The sequence below is a fragment of the Homarus americanus genome, unplaced genomic scaffold, assembly GCF_018991925.1.
Source record: "Homarus americanus isolate GMGI-L3 unplaced genomic scaffold, GMGI_Hamer_2.0 scaffold46197, whole genome shotgun sequence".
In the NCBI taxonomy this organism is placed as follows: domain Eukaryota; kingdom Metazoa; phylum Arthropoda; class Malacostraca; order Decapoda; family Nephropidae; genus Homarus; species Homarus americanus.
The window spans coordinates 195,442-213,155 of NW_024723050.1; the positions used below are offsets into that span (position 1 = coordinate 195,442).

Sequence of the window (17,714 nt, forward strand, 5' to 3'; positions counted from 1 at the left end):
GCGACAAGGGGTGAGGGGGAGGGGGTGGGGGGGGAGAGAGGGAGGGAGAGAAAGCCATCAGAGGGAGAAAGGTTGGTGTATTGAGGGACCTTCTTGGGTGACGTCAACCATTGTCAAGTCTGGATACGTCAACGTGTGTCTGTATGTATGTCTTTATATATGTGTTCATGTTTGTTGCTATTTTTCTGTCTGTCTGTCTGTCTGATTGCCTGTCTGTCTCTGTCTGTCTGTCTTTGTATCTGTCTGTTTCTCAGGTAAAGTCTATGTATTGTATGTATGTATATATATGTATATATCCTAACCATTGGCGCTCCAGTCGGCCTCATCAATCTTGACACATTACCTGGCCACCGAGAGTCTCCTAATTAGCAGGTGTGATCTCTCCAGGTGTGAGTGTGTCATCTACCTGGCTGGAGGGATACAGTCAGCCATCTTGGATACCTGAACCCATATGTTGTTGATAAAAGAATAATTCCTACCAGCTAATCTTTCTGTTAAACGTTTATCTAATTATATAGTATTATTTATTCTTTGTGTTTAATTATTTATATTTATCTTTCTTCATTTATTCATAATTTTTAGTGAGGTATTTGTCAGGTGAAGGGGAGAATTTAGTATAAAATATCGTATCGGTCGTCACACTCGGCCCGGCATCTCTTGTAAACACAAATGGCGTCTTCTTTTTCTCGAGTGAAAATACATAAACTAATCTAAGCTGTGAGTAGGTTAGGTTAGGTTAAGTTAATCTAGGTTATGTTAGGTTAATCTAGGTTATATTAGATTACTTAATTAAGGATCAGTTACATATCTTATAGTATACAAACTCGACGTCTTAAACCTTTGAATACGATGATCTGTTCCTTTGTATAGGGTGATATTACACGCAGGAGATTGTCATTGTACCCATCAGGTTGTCATTGTACTCTCAAGGTTGTACTCAAAGGGTTAAAACGATTATAGCTTGGGACTCGAGGAATATAAGACGTACTATTTCTTCTGTGAGGTTTGTAGAAATATAATCTTCATGGGTCAAAATCGACCTCGGTATTGATAATAACCTGTATGAGAGTAAAACAAGGTTGATGAAGGTGTATTAAGGTAGAGTCGTGTGTTTAGGTCGGCAGTGAGGTGTTCCGCTAGGTCACTCGTAGAGGGGAGGCAATGTGTGTTATGGAAGCACACTACCTGAACTGAATGGCCTTTGTGTATTGTCCATCTATGTAGACAGAAATATTTATACTCATACACATGAACGAGCGCATGTATAATAATGTAAAATGTATACGTGTGTGTGTGTGCGCGCCCGTACCCACATGTACACGCATGCATGACATGGACATCAATTCATATTTGACAATTTGTTTATTCACTCACTTTTGTAGCTGTCAATTTGTATATGAGGACTTTTATTTTTTCAGCATAAAACACAATAAATGTTCTTGCCAAAAATCCAGTTGTTAACCCCCTAAAAAAATGAACTTTATCGTGAACGGCAACGAGCGTTCCCACGGAATAATTGATCATAACCTGGAACGGATGACATTCCGGGGGCAAGGTCAGGTCAAAGGTGACCTCAGTGCACGGGAGGGAAGGTCAGAAGCAAAAAGTGATTGTGTGTCGAGTGCGCTGGCCTGTCTAACGTGCAGTATATGATAGTGAGCGGCTGGCTGACAGAGAACAATGTCGAACCCTTGTGACAACCATTGTTGACGGTAGTAACTCTATCCTTGCCGGGGGAGAGGGAGACAGTGAAGGAGTGAGGGGAAACAGCCTAGGACTGAGGGAGGAAGCCCTCTGAACTGCTTCAGACGACAGTGTCGGCGGCCATGCTGGGGGAGGGGAGGGAAGATGGAGGTGTTGTGTCCGCGCGGCGAAGATTTTTTGACCGGCAGGAAACGACCGAAAGTAACTTCTCTGGCATCTCCTGTATTTCTGGCACACCTGACGACATTATTCTCTCTGTGACTCGAGCTCCTCTCGGCTACCGGAGTGGAGGACGACGAAGGTCCTACGAAGAAATTCCGAATCGACTTCTGGAGACGGCTCTATGCTTCGACTCTGAGGTTGACCTTGAAGAGAAGCGCATGCTAGATTCCCACAACATTGACACTCCCCCCTGGCTGTCCCTGCAGTCTTCCTTGGCGGACACCAGAGACAATGGCCATCATGACATATTACCTTCAGACAATCCCAGAGGTCCTGGCATGGATGTGGAGGCCGGACACATTGGGGACCCTGGCCGCCGCTTCAATCAGGCTCGTCGTTATGTTGGCCGCCGACTGGGCCACGGCCATCACAAGCGCCATCCCTCCCCTATCCGGCGACGACCCCGGGAGGAGGACAGTAAGGAGTCTCCACCCATCACCGTCAACGTCACCACGTCCGCCTCCTACCCGGAGAACTTCTACCCAATCTTCCTGCCGATGGACCAGGCGTTCAAGGCTAAGTATGTGTTCACCAACAAGAAGGGCAAGACCATGAAGGAGAAGACCTACCTCTTCCTGGAGCATCCCTGTGGCTGGTGCTGCTTCTTTTACCACTTCGTCGTGTAAGTACAGACATAACCGAGTTTTTGTACCGTGTCTATGTCTTCCCTCTCCTGACATAGAGTATACACTTAAGCCTGTGTAAGTGTCAGGTCTCTCTACCACAAGCCTTTCATCATTATTCTGGTTATGCATTGTCGTGTAAAATCAGACAAAGGATTTTTATTCAATTGTTTTACACTTGTGCATCCTCCCCCCAAAAAAAATTATGGTAAAGATGAGGAATTGAACAACAAATCATCAACAAGGTAAGACAAAAATAATGGTAGTTTTGAAAGTATGTTCATTGATGTCTGTTGTCAAATATCTGTTTCTCGTTCCTCATGTAATCAGCTACAGTAAGTACGTTTATTAAGTAAAATCAACCGAGTTAGCAAAGCAATGGTGATGATCACACTAATATGTTCTTATATGTGTACTCTAGGGCTCTCCTGCTGTCGAGTACTACAAAAACAATCAACATAGACATTACTTATACTTTAATACGTCAGAATCTAAAGAATTTAATGGTGTACAAATCTTCCTTCTCCAGAATTAAAAAAATTAAATGAAATATCAAGCAAAGTGAAATAAGACGATTTTAGAGGAAATTGATTTATAGTTAAAAAAAATGTATCTATAAAATCTTAGAATCATTCAACAACAGAAGAAATTTGTTATATGGATAACTTCATTTAGATTCTTATTATGCAAATGACTTATTCCTTAAATAGAAGTTTATTGGAATTTCGTGTTCTTGTATTTTCATCTACAACACAAAGAGAACTTTACGCATCACTGAAGATCAACTTACAATTAATGAACTTCCAGGAAGAAATAATCGTGACTGTCTCAAATATCCCATTAAAATTCAGACTGCAGACAATGATAAGATCCAATACGGTGAGGGGGGTGAGGAGTGAGGGTGGTGAGGAGTGAGGGTGGTGAGGAGTGAGTGGTGGAGGAGGAGGGGTGGTGGAGGGGTGAGGGAGGTGAGGAGGGAGGAGAGGGAGGAGGGGTGGTGAGGGAGGAGGGGTAGAGGGGTGAGGTGGGGTGAAGAGTGAGGGAGGTGAGGAGGGTGGTGAGGAGGAGGGTGAAGAAAGGAGGGGAGATGAGGGGTGAGGGAGGAGAGTGATAAGATGAGAGTGGTAAGAGGGAGGTGAGGAGTGAGGGTGTGGTGAGGAGGAGGTGGGTGATGAGTAGTGAGGGAGGTGAGGAGGAGGGTGGTGTGGAGTGAGGGAGGGTGAGGAGGAGGGTGGTGAGTGAGGTGATGAACGGAGGAGGCAAAACAACCTCACCCCCATCCCTCCCTCTCCCTCCTCACTCCCTTCTACCTACCCTTTCACCCCCTCACCTCCCCCTCTACCCTCCCTCCCCCTACCCCCCTCTACTCCTCCCAGACTCCCTCACACCTCGTCCCCCCAGTAGAATGCCTCCCAGTGGACGACTCATTTTATCAACATTCTATTTTTGTCTCGCAGCATCACTCATCATCTCATCTCCAAGGTCTTCTGAAACGTCTTAAAGGAACTTAATTTAATTTTTATTCTTTTCCCAAACTGATACTCCCATTAATGTGGTTATTTATAGAATCTCTTATCTAAAATTTTAATAATGACATTGAGGACACGACAACAGCCAAGCCATTAGGAGGTGGATTGGATATTTTCATTGAAGTCTATTAACTTGTGGGTTGTGTTTCATGATGGTTTGTTTTTTGTTATGACAGTTCCATTGTTTGTGATTGTAGGTATTATATTGATTGTGGTGGTGGTGGTGATGGTAGTGATGTTAATAGTGATGATGATGATGATGTTGATGTTTTAGTAGTGATGATGATGATGTTTTAGTAGTGATGATGATGATGATGTTTTAGTAGTGATGATGATGATGATGTTTTAGTAGTGATGATGATGATGATGATGTTTTAGTAGTGATGATGATGATGATGTTTTAGTAGTGATGATGATGATGATGTTTTAGTAGTGATGATGATGACGTAATGGATCAAATTATCAAAGAGGGAGAGAAGGATGGATTGTAGAGAGTACATTAAGCACGAGAGAGAGAGAGAGAGAGAGAGAGAGAGAGAGAGATGAATAAACGTGTTAATAACCATTGTGAGAGATTGAGAGATAGTGATGGGGAATTTAATAACAAGGAAGTGAAGGGTATATGTGGAGTGTCACGAATGAATGAAATAGAGAAAGACAAAAGAAAGATAGAGAAAGAGGAGTAGAGAGAAAGGAATAGAGAGAGAGGGGGATTGAGAGAAAGGGAGAGAAAATGGTATAAAGAGAACGGGAGGGAGAGAGCGAGGAATATAGAGAAAGAGAGTGGAGTAGAGATAGATAGAGAGAAAGAGGAATAGAGAGAGAAAGAGTGGAATAGAGAAAGGGAGAAAGTGGAGTAGAGAGAAAAAAAGTAGAGAAGGAGAGAGAGAGAGAGAGAGAGAGTACACAAAACCCTTATATCCAGACCTAAACCCCTTAACATATGTACAAAACCCTTTTATCCAGTCCTAAAATCCCTTAAATCCTCTTTGATATATACAAGAATAACCCTTGAGACTCTAAAGGCTCCATTACACCACCAGTTAAGGGGACACACACACTTCTACACACATATGACTCAGGCCAACGTGGGTCCTGTCTTCCCAATAGTTAATCGAACCAAGAGTCTCCGTTGTAAATGATATAAAACCGGTATATCCTACCCTCTGCTTATAGGTGTGTATGCGGGGGGGGGTGGTCAGGACGTGAGTGTGGGGGGGAGGGTGTGTGTGTGTGTGCGTGCGTGCGTGCGTGCGTGCGTGCGTGCGTGCGTGCGTGTGTGTGTGTGTGTGTGTGTGTGTGCGTGTGCGTGCGTGTTCAAAACGTATCAAAACTCCTACAGACACAAGGTAAATCGTCTCCCAATAGCTCTTATTAGCGACCAACATCTTACAAGACATTTCTGGCAACACTCCTGAGATTTTTGTCGCCTTGTTTCTCCGGTGAGTATCCTGAAACCGAGACATTTTTTTTTCGATAACTTTCCAATTGTTTCATTCCTCAATTGTTTCATTTCTCAATCGTTTCATTCCTCAATTGTTTCATTCCTCAATTGTTTCATTCCTCAATCGTTTCATTCCTCAATTGTTTCATTCCTCAATTGTTTCATTTCTCAATCGTTTCATTCCTCAATTGTTTCATTCCTCAATTGTTTCATTTCTCAATCGTTTCATTCCTCAATTGTTTCATTCCTCAATTGTTTCATTCCTCAATTGTTTCATTCCTCAATTGTTTCATTTCTCAATCGTTTCATTCCTCAATTGTTTCATTCCTCAATTGTTTCATTCCTCAATTGTTTCATTTTTCAATTGTTTCATTCCTTAATTGTTTTATTTCTCAATTGTTTCATTTCTCAATTGTTTCATTTCTCAATTGTTTCATTTCTCAATTGGTAAGTAGAGAGTCTGGTAAAAAATAGATAAACAAATTCTCAGTATTTTTAGAACTCTTAAAAGTGATTTATCTCTTTTGAATAATAATAAATAATGTAAGTTTTGTAGTGTTTTATGTTTATTGTGAATTATTGGGTATTTATTAGTTAGTTTCAGGTTTGGATCAGTTAAATATGGCGAATTGGTCACTGACTGCGTTAAGTGGCCAACTTATTAACCAACCAACCCAACCAGCTATTAGTAGCCAGCCAACAACCAACTAACCCAATAGCCAACCCAGCCAGCCTTAACCAACCCAACCCAACCTAGCAACGTTAACCATTCTATATCTAATCTCCTTACGTTATAATAACACCTCATCGTCAGCAGTTGGGAACATTTCCTCTCCAGTGGGTGAAGTTGGTTCATATTTCAGCTGGTGAATAAGTTTAGGGTGCGTATTGTACAAGTTAAGTACACCAATCATAGAAGGACGGAGGTGAGGGTGAGAGTGAAGGTGAGGGAGGAGTGAATAGTGAGTGGGGGAGTGAAGGGTGTGAGGAGTGAAGAAGTGAGGAGGGGGGGTGAGGAGAGGTGAATGGTGAGGGAGGGTGAAGGTGAGGAGGAGAGTGAATGAGTGGGAAGTGAAGGGTGAGGGGTGGGGTGAGGTGAGGAGAATTAGTGAGGAGGAGGCCGATAATGAGTGGGAGTGAAGGGTGAGGTGGGGAGTGGAAGGGTGAGGGAGGGGGTGAGGGAGGGGAGTGAAGGGTGAGGGGGGAGTTAAGGGTGAGGGAGAGGAGTGAAGAGTGAGGGAGGGGAGTTAAGGGTGAGGGATGGGAGAGAAGAATGAGGGAGGGGAGTTGAGGGTGAGGGAGGGGAGTTGAGGGTGAGGGAGGGTACTGAAGAGACAAGCAAGGGCAGTATAAAATATAATTGTATTTTATTTGAAAGTATTGTATTGTATCCTTGAAACATTTAAGAGTTATCTTAAGAATTCACCAAAATAGACTATAATCTCAGTGGGAACAAAAGAATGTGTCAAAGTCCTAAACCCCAGAGTCGACCACGTTGGGAGTCTGAAATATTTGTCCTTAGCAACTCTGGTAAGATACTTCAGCTGTCAACTTAGCAATAGCTCAGTGCCATCACCAGCTGACAGCCGCAGACTACCTCGTTGACGGCCACGCTCGTGTGTGTCTCTTATTTGTGGGACGTTTTGTGTCTAGCTCAATGTGTTGCAGACCCAGGCAATGTTTATCTCCAGGGGGGGGGGGTTGTGTTTTCTCTCTCTCTCTCTCCATCCGAGCTTCACTTCAATCACTGACAGACAACTCGACAGATGGACACATGGCCTCAAAGGGAGGAGAAGATGAAGGAGGAGATGATGATGGAGGAGGAGGAGGAGGAGGAGGAGGAGGAGGAGGAGGAGGAGGTGGTGGAAGAGGCCGACAGAGCAACAGATAGAAAAGAAGTCGGCTTTACAAATTATTGGACAAACGTCAGAAGAGACAGACAGAGAGACTGACAGACTGACAGGTCGTGAATCACCAGACTAATCTTCCCTGTAATGAGACCCCCCCACGACTCTGTTCAGTCACCAGGATGAGCACCTTGAACAGTTAACACTCCCGGCACGTGAGTCGAACAATAAGCGACACGTTCAAAGTTCATAGCGACGTGACCTTGCTTGTGTGCTGTTGGCGACCCTCACTGCTTCCATTCAGAGGCAAAAAACTTAGAAAAAGTCTTGAATGCTTAAACACGTACATATACATATTTATACATAATATACATATATACTAATAACTTGGGTGTGTGCGCTATAAAAATACACATATGCTCATATACTGTATATACTTAAAGGCTTAACCCAACACATATGCAGTGATTGCAGATGTTGTGTGTAGTGAGCGTCTGTTGATCTTCCTTCTTTATAGGCCTTAATAGGGTGGCTTGTGTGGGCGGGTCGGTTGAGTGGGTGGGTTAGTTGTGTGGGTGGATGGGGAAGAGTAATATACTAGTATATACGCGTGTGGGTGGGGTAGGGAGGGGAATATTTGTAGACTTGTGGGCGGGTGGGTGTGGGAGACCTTTGTATGGGCGGGTGGGGGAGACGGGTATATGAGGAGGAGCGGTTTCCTTTAATATACCACCAGTAGACAATGGATGAATGGCTGGCACCTCCTGTCATTTTGGGCCTTAAGACTACTGTGTTCTCCCTTCCCTACGTCTCCCTCCCTCCCTCCCTCCCTCCCTCCCTCCCTCTTCTCTTTCTCCTTCCTATGATGATGTATGGGCGAGGGAGGTAGGTGTGTGTGTGTGTGTGTGTGTGTGTGTGTCGTGAGCTTTCGCCTTAGGAGAACAATTATAACATCATTAGCCAAAGCAACAGCAGGAGCGGTTAACTCGCGAGAATTAATTACCGAATAGCCACGTCATTTATCGTCATTTACTGTCATTTACCACACACTGTACCTCTTATCTGGTCATCTACAGCTACATATGGAGCGATGTGATATAATGATAAGACCCTCCAAACACTGCTCTCTCTCTCTCTCAGAATCTTAGTATACCAGACCCACAAAGGCTGTTTCCTCTGTGTTGAGGAATCAATGGAGGCTGAAGAGGCGTTTCATAACGTATTATAAACCATCCTTGCCTATTTTTCCTCCGTACTCATCACCCAATCTAGTGTTCTGTTTTTCCTCCGCACCACCACCCTAGTCTTAGTGTCTTGTTTTTCCTCCGTACCTCATCACCCCAATCTTAGTGTCCTCTGTTTTTCCTCCGTACCTCACCACCCTAGTCTTAGTGTCCTCTGTTTTTCCTCCGTACCTCATCACCCTAGTCTTAGTGTCCTCTGTTTTTCCTCCGTACCTCATCACCCTAGTCTTAGTGTCCTCTGTTTTTCCTCCGTACCTCACCACCTCTTAGTGTCCTTTCATCCTTCTAGTCTTTGTGTAGATGAGAACGAGTCTTTAGAACTTGTATAGAGATTCCTGGGAAAAAAAAATTATGATGATGGTAAGGGATAGGAACGATATGTCACCCTCAGTAGTCTTCAAAGAGTTCAGAAGATCGGGTCCTGAACCATATCGCTACTACGAGCTTCATATTTTATATAATAATCTCTAGTTTATCGTAGGTTTAGTTTGACGTTGTTTAATGCCTTGCGGGTGTTGAATTTATCGTGGGTATGAGATTCACCTGGTGGTCAGTACAGTAGTGTTTGCATATACGTTTAGTTTCTCAGTTGTGCTGGTTGTGATTACCTGCGGCTGGTAGAAACACGAGATGGCGAACGTACCAAGCTGATGATTTTTTTTCTGTCATAGTGTTGTTTGACTGTAGCTGTGATTGTGTGGTTGGATACAGCTTCAGATAGTCGTGTTAGCGTATTGTTCGAGCATTTTTTTTTTGTAGCTGTGGTTGGTGGAGTTGTCTTGCCGAGGGTATACATGAGGCCTAGGATTCAAAGCTTGACGTGGGTACGAAGGAGGGAGAAAGACACCTTTGTTATGCTTGCCGTGTTGTACTTGCCGTGGTTCTGCTTACCGTGGTTGTGTATGAGGCCCGGGATAAAAAGGGAGGAGAAAAACACCTTAGTTGCGTTTGCCGGTGATTTTTAGTGGCCGTGGTTCTGTTTGCCGTGGCTCTGCATGCTACACAGTATACAAAAGGTGAGGAGGAGGGGGAAGGTAGGGAGACAGGACCTTGGCGGAGCAGCACCAACAAAGCCTTATCGATCTTATCGGCCTAAAGTCCTCGACACAAAAGCGTGAGCAGTTGTCCTCTTAATGTAGTCCGTCTGTCTCCGCCCCGCCCTACCCAATCCCGCCCCATCCAGACCCACCCCGTCCCGCCCCGCCCCGCCCCGCCCCGCCCCGCCCCGCCCTACTCATTGACACTGCAAGGGGGCGACAGAATCCAAATATGAAGATGAAACTTAATGGAAGAGCGAAACTTGGGGTAAAGAGTTGAATATTGAGGTAAGGGATGGAACAATTGGCAAGCGGTGAACCTCAAGGGGCGAAACCTAGGGTGAGGGAAGAAACGTGGGGCAAGGAACTGTTTACCCTGTGTGGACCGGAACAAGAGGCAACAAAGGGTCAAAATTTATGATAAAAATTATGAATTTAGGATTAAACTTGGGCCGAAGGGTGAAACGGGGATAAGGGTGAAGCTTGAGGTTAAGGGTGAAGCTTGAGGTTAAGGGTGAAGCTTAGTGCTAAGGGTGAAACTTGAGATAAAAGGTGAAGTTTGGGGCTAAGAGTGAACATTGAGGTTAAGGGTGAAGTTTGGGGCTAAGGATAAAATTTGTGGTTAAGGGTGAAGCTTGGGTCTAAGGGTGAAACTTAAGGTTAAGGGTGAAGCATGGGTCTAAGGGTGAAACTTGAGGTTAAGGGTGAAGCTTGGGTCTAAGGGTGAAAATAAACGCTAAGGGGGAAACTATGAACAAAAGACGAAAGGTAAATAATCACTTCATCCAATTCGTCATCACTCATTAACACCCCCACAGACCGCCCAACGCCAGGCTACCTGACTATACAGTACACACACACTGCCGCTTACTGGAGATCCATCACTCTTCATAGCCAGTAATCTCTCTCCAATCAACCACATCTAAGTTCATTCCTCTCTGTTTAGTCTCTGTACAATACTCTGTTCACTGCCATGTTTGCTCCCTCTCTCCTTGTTCCATATTAATTTCCTCGTATTTACTTCACATATTGCCAAAGGACACACAACAGATCCATCGCCTGTAATTTACCTTTATCTCCTGCAGTAACGAGTCTAATATTTCATACCTGTACACTAATATCAGCTCACCTGTCTCCTCGGTATCTCCGTCTTTGTCTAGTTTAACTTTGTTCTATCATTCATAAGATTTCCCAGTCGGTTTGTCTGTCATAATATGTTCATGGTTCCACTCCCAGTTACAGTAAAACATTATATTTTCCTCTACTCTGTTTTCATTAATATAAAGATTCATTTCCCATATTCTATCCTATTTTCATTTGTCATTATTTTATTGGTTTACATTCAACATTATGTCTCTCTTGCATTCTTTACAATTTCATTCATTTTCATTTGCAACTTTCCCTCTGCGTCATGTGATAGAGTAGTGTCATCTGTATGGTGCAGTTAACTTATGGTTCCCCTCTGCACCCCCATATTGCTGTCAGTCTTGCTAGCTCTCCTCGCCATCACTCTCAACTCTCTTGTCGTTCCATCCATGAAAACACTGGAGATATATAGTCTCATTGCTCAATATTGACGTAATCCTACTAATCACATTGCTCAATATTGACGTAATCTTACTTAACTACTTCCTCCTCCCTTCCTAACGCTCCAATACATTAAACCATATTCAAGTATTTCAACTTAATCCTATACAATTTCAGTATTTCCTACTTTATTTTTTTATCAACAATTTATTTCCAGCCCTCAGTTATATTTTCCTCCTCAATCTAGTTACTTAATCTACACACAGTCATTATTTTCTGAACCCCTACTGAGATAATGACCATCATATACCCTACCGGATTTACTTCACAAATTTATTCCTCTAAAGTCATAAATGTTATTGGATTATTCTTTCCTTTATATGGGGGAACTGGTCACATGGTCTGGATTTACCATTTGGGAGTTTTTCCATTTATTCTACATGACTCATACTCTCTTTTCATTTATACTATCTGTTTTTCATGTATAGTCCCCTTCACTAGTGCGTTTACAGGGACTCGTCAGGTTTTGTGCAGTGTGGCAGCCTTGTGTTTGTTTACATTCGACAGAAGGAAACTTGCAATAGTAAACAGACTATAGAATCAAATAAAAAAAAATAAAAAAATAAAACAATAACCTCAAAGATAATGATTTATGGAATGTTTACATGACGAGCCACTGTGAACGCACTAGTGAAGGGGACTGTAGCTTTCTTAATATTTACTGTACACTTTGATTCTTTAAATTCCTTTCGCGCCTTACAGTTTCCTCACAGCCTAACTCATCTCTGCTTGGCTAATTATAACTTTTGACTTTATACTTTTCTCTCCCTTTCGTCTCAAATGTGATAAATCCACATCAGTTTCACCTGTTATATTCAGTAGTTGTTCAGGATGATTTTCCACGTCTTCCTTTCATCTTTTTGTGTATTTTTATTATTCACAATATAAACCAACATTCATTTTTAACTGCTGTTTCCGTTTGCCCTCTCGACATTCTCATTCACTTCCCTTCCTTTCAATACAGGTTTTTCTTCTCTTCAAAACTCTGTAGCTTTCGTTGGCTCGTTTCCTCTTGCAATTTTTCACTTTTTTTGTTTTACATTCCACGTAGGTGAGGGGGGGGGGCAAGGCGGTGGGCGAGTGGATACAGCTCTCTCTTCCTGACCTAACTGTCTCTGGTTCGTGCCCAACAGCCAGTTATACTGATTAGGTGGCCTCTAATTAACCTAACTGCAGAACAGCTACCTAATGCTACTGTTAGGGGATGATATGCAGCCGAGACCAGTGTTGTGTTGTATCCCGGTTGGTTTAATTAGGTTGTTAGGTCTATGGAACACCCTTTCGCTTTTTTATCCTATGTTTTTATAATTGTCTCTATCATTCTATATTTAGTGTGTGTGTGTGAAGGTCTAATTAAAAGAGAGATTTTATTATTATTATTATTATTATTATTATTATTATTATTATTATTGTTATTATTATTATTATTATTATTATTATTATTATTATTATTATTATTATTATTATTATTATTATTATTATTATTATTATTATTATTATTATTTTCCGCAAAGTTTGTCCCAGAATATCCATGAAGCCGTTGGACCGCCCTTAATGAAATTTTGAAGGCTGGTGCATCTTAATAAGACGCTGTGCTGAAGACCAAATTCATGTCTCAGGTCAAAGGTCAAGGTTACGGGGAGGTCAAAACATGCCCCCATATTAATAGGTATTTTTGGCATATTTACATGAACAAATATATCGATAATTTTTTTTATGGAATCGTGAGAGGGAAATTTTTGTTTGTTTTATTTCCTTTCAGTTTTTAATTACATCTAAACTGAACGACCGTGTTCTTCTGTATGACATATTACAAAATTAGTGTTGAAGGAACTATTATTTACGATTTCATTGAGGGAGTTCATACAGGTGTTGTTGTTCATTAGTAGTAACACACAGGTGAACTCCCCAGACCTCTCGTGTGTCGCTCTTCTTTTGTTTACTTGGTGTTGTGGGTGTTGACGCGAGGGTGTTGTCAACGATTAGAGAGGCAATAAATACGTAAAACAAAGTAGAAGATGAAATAAAACAAACTTAGTAATTTCAATAAACATGCAGATGGACGAGGGTGCAATGTAATCAGAAGCAAACGCAATAAAACTCACAAAGACGCAGGTGCTTTGAGATACCTTGCACAGTATATGTAACTCAGGTGGCTGGAGTGAGCTGTGGCAGGAAGCCTGGTCCCGACAGGCCAGGGCAACGCTTGTAGGTGTCAGGTGGTGAGGCGCTCCTGATGAAACTTACAACAACATACCTGAGTCATCGTTCAATCTAGTAATCGAACTCAGGTACCAGATAATACAAGGTGAGGGAGTCTCGACAAGTCCCTGTTGAAATTTATTTAACTTACCTGGCTGGTACCTGAGGAAAGGGAATCGAACCCGGGTACCTGAGAATACACGCATGAGTTGGGACGACGCGGGGAACAAGAGCGGTCTTCAATTTGACATTGTGACTCAAAGGGACATACTGTGTGTGTGTGTGTGACGCTGTTCGAAATTCGTGCAGAAATTGAACGGTTCTATGCTATTGTTTAAAAATAAAATTAATACAATACTATTAATAGAAAAGACCAGTTGCAATAGACCTACTCGCCCTAAGGTTAAAGTATGACGAAACAAATACAAACTATAACACTGATTAACAAAAACAGACGTATAATAGATATTCTAACACTCTTCCCACACCCAACCCCCCCTTCCCCACACACACCCCCTTCCCACACACCACCCCCCCTTCCCCACACCCCACCCCCCTTCACACACACACACACACAAAACATACATATATAAAAGTTACGTTCCCACTTAAATATTTTGACTGACAAAAATAAAAGTACACCTTGGTTTGTTGTCACGCTGGTTGGTATTATTGATGACGTGTTCGTGTTGCGTCATCACCTGTTCGGGAAGTCTGAAATAATAATAATACAAAAGGAATATTAGCGGCATACATACATCAATACATACATACATACATACATACATACATACACACACACACACACACACACATACATACTTACTGTGAGTTTACTGGCGCCATGGATGGAAAGTGGTAGTTATAAATGGATAATAATATTACATATTTCCCCCATTTTTATTAATAAACAATGAAAACAATATAAGTTTGTGTGACTGTGTCTAAGATTATGTAAATTAGAACTATATCCTGTAGTCTTTATATTTACATCATCTTTAGAGATTTATATATTTACAAACATTATAAGTAATTAACCACTTGAAATATATATTTGTGATGTAAAGTATAAATTTAGTGTCTGGGATATCCTTAAAATTATATAAAATACTTAGAAATTACTTATACCTTAATTCAGATTTTTATCCCATGATATTCTTATATATACATGAATATAAATAAGTTGATATAGCATGATATATATAATAATAACCTTGTATAATGATCTATAATTCTCACTAGGCATTATAGGGAATGTGTCTCAAACTCTCGACTTAACAAAAGGAGAATTATCTCACTCGTTTGTTCTTCATAATGACACAGTAAGAGGCTGGACTGGCCGACAATAAGAAGCTGTCAGGTTAATGTAACGTAATCACATCAACAAGAGAACGTAGAGCTTCTTGTGGAGGGCCGGTGCTGATGAGGTGTGTGTGTGTGTGTGTGTGTGTGTGGAGGCAGAGGATAGGCGGAAGAAGCCAAAGATCCCTCCTCCTCCCTCTCACCCTCTCTCTGTCACCCTCATCCTCCCTCTCACCCCCCCATCCCCTCACCCCCTTCCTCCCCGCCCCCCTTCCTCCCCTTACCCTCTTCCTCCCCACCCTCTTCTCCTCCCCACCCCCTCTTCCTCCCCTCACCTCTTCCTCCCTTACCCCTCTTCCTCCTCACACCACACTGGCGAGCAACAGTGATGAACCCACTTGTAGCATGAGATCCCAGTGTCTCACCTCTCACTAAGCACGTTCTCCCCACTACACGTTCCCTCTCACCTCCTCAGCCTGGCACGTTCCTCTCACCTCCTCACCAAGCACGCCCCCACTCCCTGCCTTCCAAGCACGTTCTCTCACATCCTCACTCAAGCACTGTCCTCACCTCCTCGCCAAACATGTTCCATCACTCCACAAGCATCGTTCTCCACCCCTGGCTATCGTTCCCTCTCACCTCCCACCAAGCACGTTCCCTCTCACCTCCCACCAAGCACTGTCTCCCTCTCACCTCCCCACTACACGCCCTCTACATCCACTAAGCACTTATTCTCCACCTCTCGCTAAAATACGTCTCTGTCACCTCACTAAGTACGTTCTCCCACCTCATTAAGCAGCCTCCTGATGAGAATGTTAGGACGCCATCCCTCACCTCTTGCTAAACACGTTCTCTCACCTCTCACTAAGCACGTTCTCTCACCTCTCGCTAAGCAGTCTCTCATCCTCCCCTGATCAAGGACTAGGGTGGGCGAGAGTGGGCTGGATTAGGCTTTGTAATATGAAGGTGAGCAAATGGGTGGGCGGGCGGGCGGGCGGGTGGGCGGGGGGCTGTCATGGTGTGTGTGTGTGTGTGTGTGTGTGTGTGCTTTAGCATAACAGGTGGGTAATAACAATACACAGACCGACATGTTGACGAAATCCCCCTCTTGTTGCTGCGTGTTGGTGGTCTGATTTCCATGTTGGATAAATTTTCTTTTCTCTCTCTCTCTCTCTGGAAGAAATCAGAAACGTGAGAGTTGTAGACCTTGGTGAAAGTAGGAGAAAGGTACAAGAGAGAGAGAGAGAGAGAGAGAGAGAGAGAGAGAGAGAGAGAGAGAGAGAGAGAGAGACCGACCTTGTTACACGACCTCTCACATATATCTCAACAGTAGAAGCATTAGATCAATTCTCACTAAACCTCTCCATATATAACTGAGTCTTGACGTCGGGGGAAACTAAAGTCATTGAACATTAATCTACTGTGAGTCTCTTAACATGGTTTGTGAACGATGTGGTATTTATATTCTGTTGAGGATGTAGTCTAGACAGAGGAGGTTCTTGGTGTAGCGGGAAGATCCTCTCTGGCTGTACTAAAGCTTTGTATTTTTAATGAACTTTACGCTTCTCAAAAAAAAGTCTCGGTAAGGGAATGTACTGTATCAAGGTAGAGTCTCAGTGGAAATTTAACTCCATTTGGTCTACATTAAAACTTTCATATAACAGATTTCTCTCTCCATATTATCCTTGAGGTTTCACATCCAACAGACCTTTGATATAGTGAACTTTCATCGCCGTAGAGTCTGTTAAATAGAGGTTTCATTGTACCATCTTTTCCGTTGTGGCTTAAGTGAGTCGGTAATATAATGTGTTGTTGCATCAGCTAGTGTTGAAGAAAACAATTGCTCCTGAATAATCAAAGCGGTGGTATGAAGGTGTGTCTACCTGGCCAGAGAACCTCGGAGGGTCACAGGTTATTACATCTACAGTATAGTATCTTGTCTTCGTGAGAGATGTTGAAAAGTTGGTTCTTGTGGTCGGTGTAACTTCATAATTTCTATGACCTTGGAATAATTTTATTTTATTTTTGGTCACTTTAATTTCCGCCCAGATTATAAAGATTAAAAAAAAAGCGCTATAAAACTTATTTGGTTAGGTTAGGTTAGAATCTTAATGACCTATTCCAATAAAGGATTTATTTTTTGTCATGAAATACTTAATCTTGATAAAAAGTTCTAAAAACACGTAAGATTGTATTATCATATTTTTTCTTATATTCTAAAGATATTACCAGCGCCTTATAACTAATCAGCGAGTGTAAGGAAATACCGGTGCAAGTTAACATTCTGGCTGATTCGAGTCGTGCCAGAAGAAGTGTATTGAGAGATCCCATCCATGCAGCAACGAAGGAGTGCTGAGAGAGTCGCTAACACCTCCCTCCCTTCTGCCCTTTGGCCTTTCTCGAGCGTCACTGTTAAAGGCATCGAGAAGAGAGCATGTGGAACCTACCTACCTACCTACCTCCGCTTACCTCCTGCAGCTGCCTTCCACGATCTCCAGAACGAGGTGAAGAGAGTTACTCTGTGTTTGGATACACAACAACTGAGTTGCTTCGTTCTTATGTTACTGGAGCTGAACCACCCAACGAAGGACAGATTTAGAACACCTGATGATTTTTTTTACGGGGATTAGCCCACCCGGGCACAGGTCACTGACCCACATTGGGGCCTCGGGGGCGAAAATGTAATAATAATAATAACAATAATAATGATAATAATAATAACAATAATAATAATAATAATTTAATAATAAAGAACCATAAAGAAATTCAAAATGAAAAAACACAAAAAAGTGAGAAACAATATATGTATGTTGTGTTGTCAATAGTAAGAGAAACAAATGAGACCCTGCAATTGTGTGTAAATGAGGCAGAAAGTCAGATCAGCAACTTGGGACTTGGTCACAATTTTCGTGATGCCATATGGCAACAGAGTCTCCCATTAGACAACACATTATGCTTCCAATATCTTCCCAG

At 42.4% G+C, this 17,714-nt stretch overlaps 1 protein-coding gene across 8 annotated transcripts in view; it reads left to right on the forward strand.

Annotated features, from left to right (window-relative positions):
• The first annotated feature begins 1,391 nt into the window (after positions 1 to 1,391).
• The window catches only part of LOC121863221 (potassium voltage-gated channel subfamily KQT member 1-like), a 70,178-nt gene continuing 53,855 nt past the window's right edge, over positions 1,392 to 17,714 (forward strand). For 3 of the 8 annotated variants that reach the window (XM_042361706.1, XM_042361711.1, XM_042361712.1), the window contains exon 1: positions 1,394 to 2,548. In XM_042361706.1, the coding sequence (XP_042217640.1) occupies positions 1,827 to 2,548 (722 nt within the window). In that variant the 5' untranslated portion in view covers positions 1,394 to 1,826. Of the gene's footprint in view, positions 2,549 to 17,714 lie in introns of all 8 variants that reach the window. The other 5 variants (XM_042361705.1, XM_042361707.1, XM_042361709.1 and 2 more) reach the window with 3 other exon arrangements.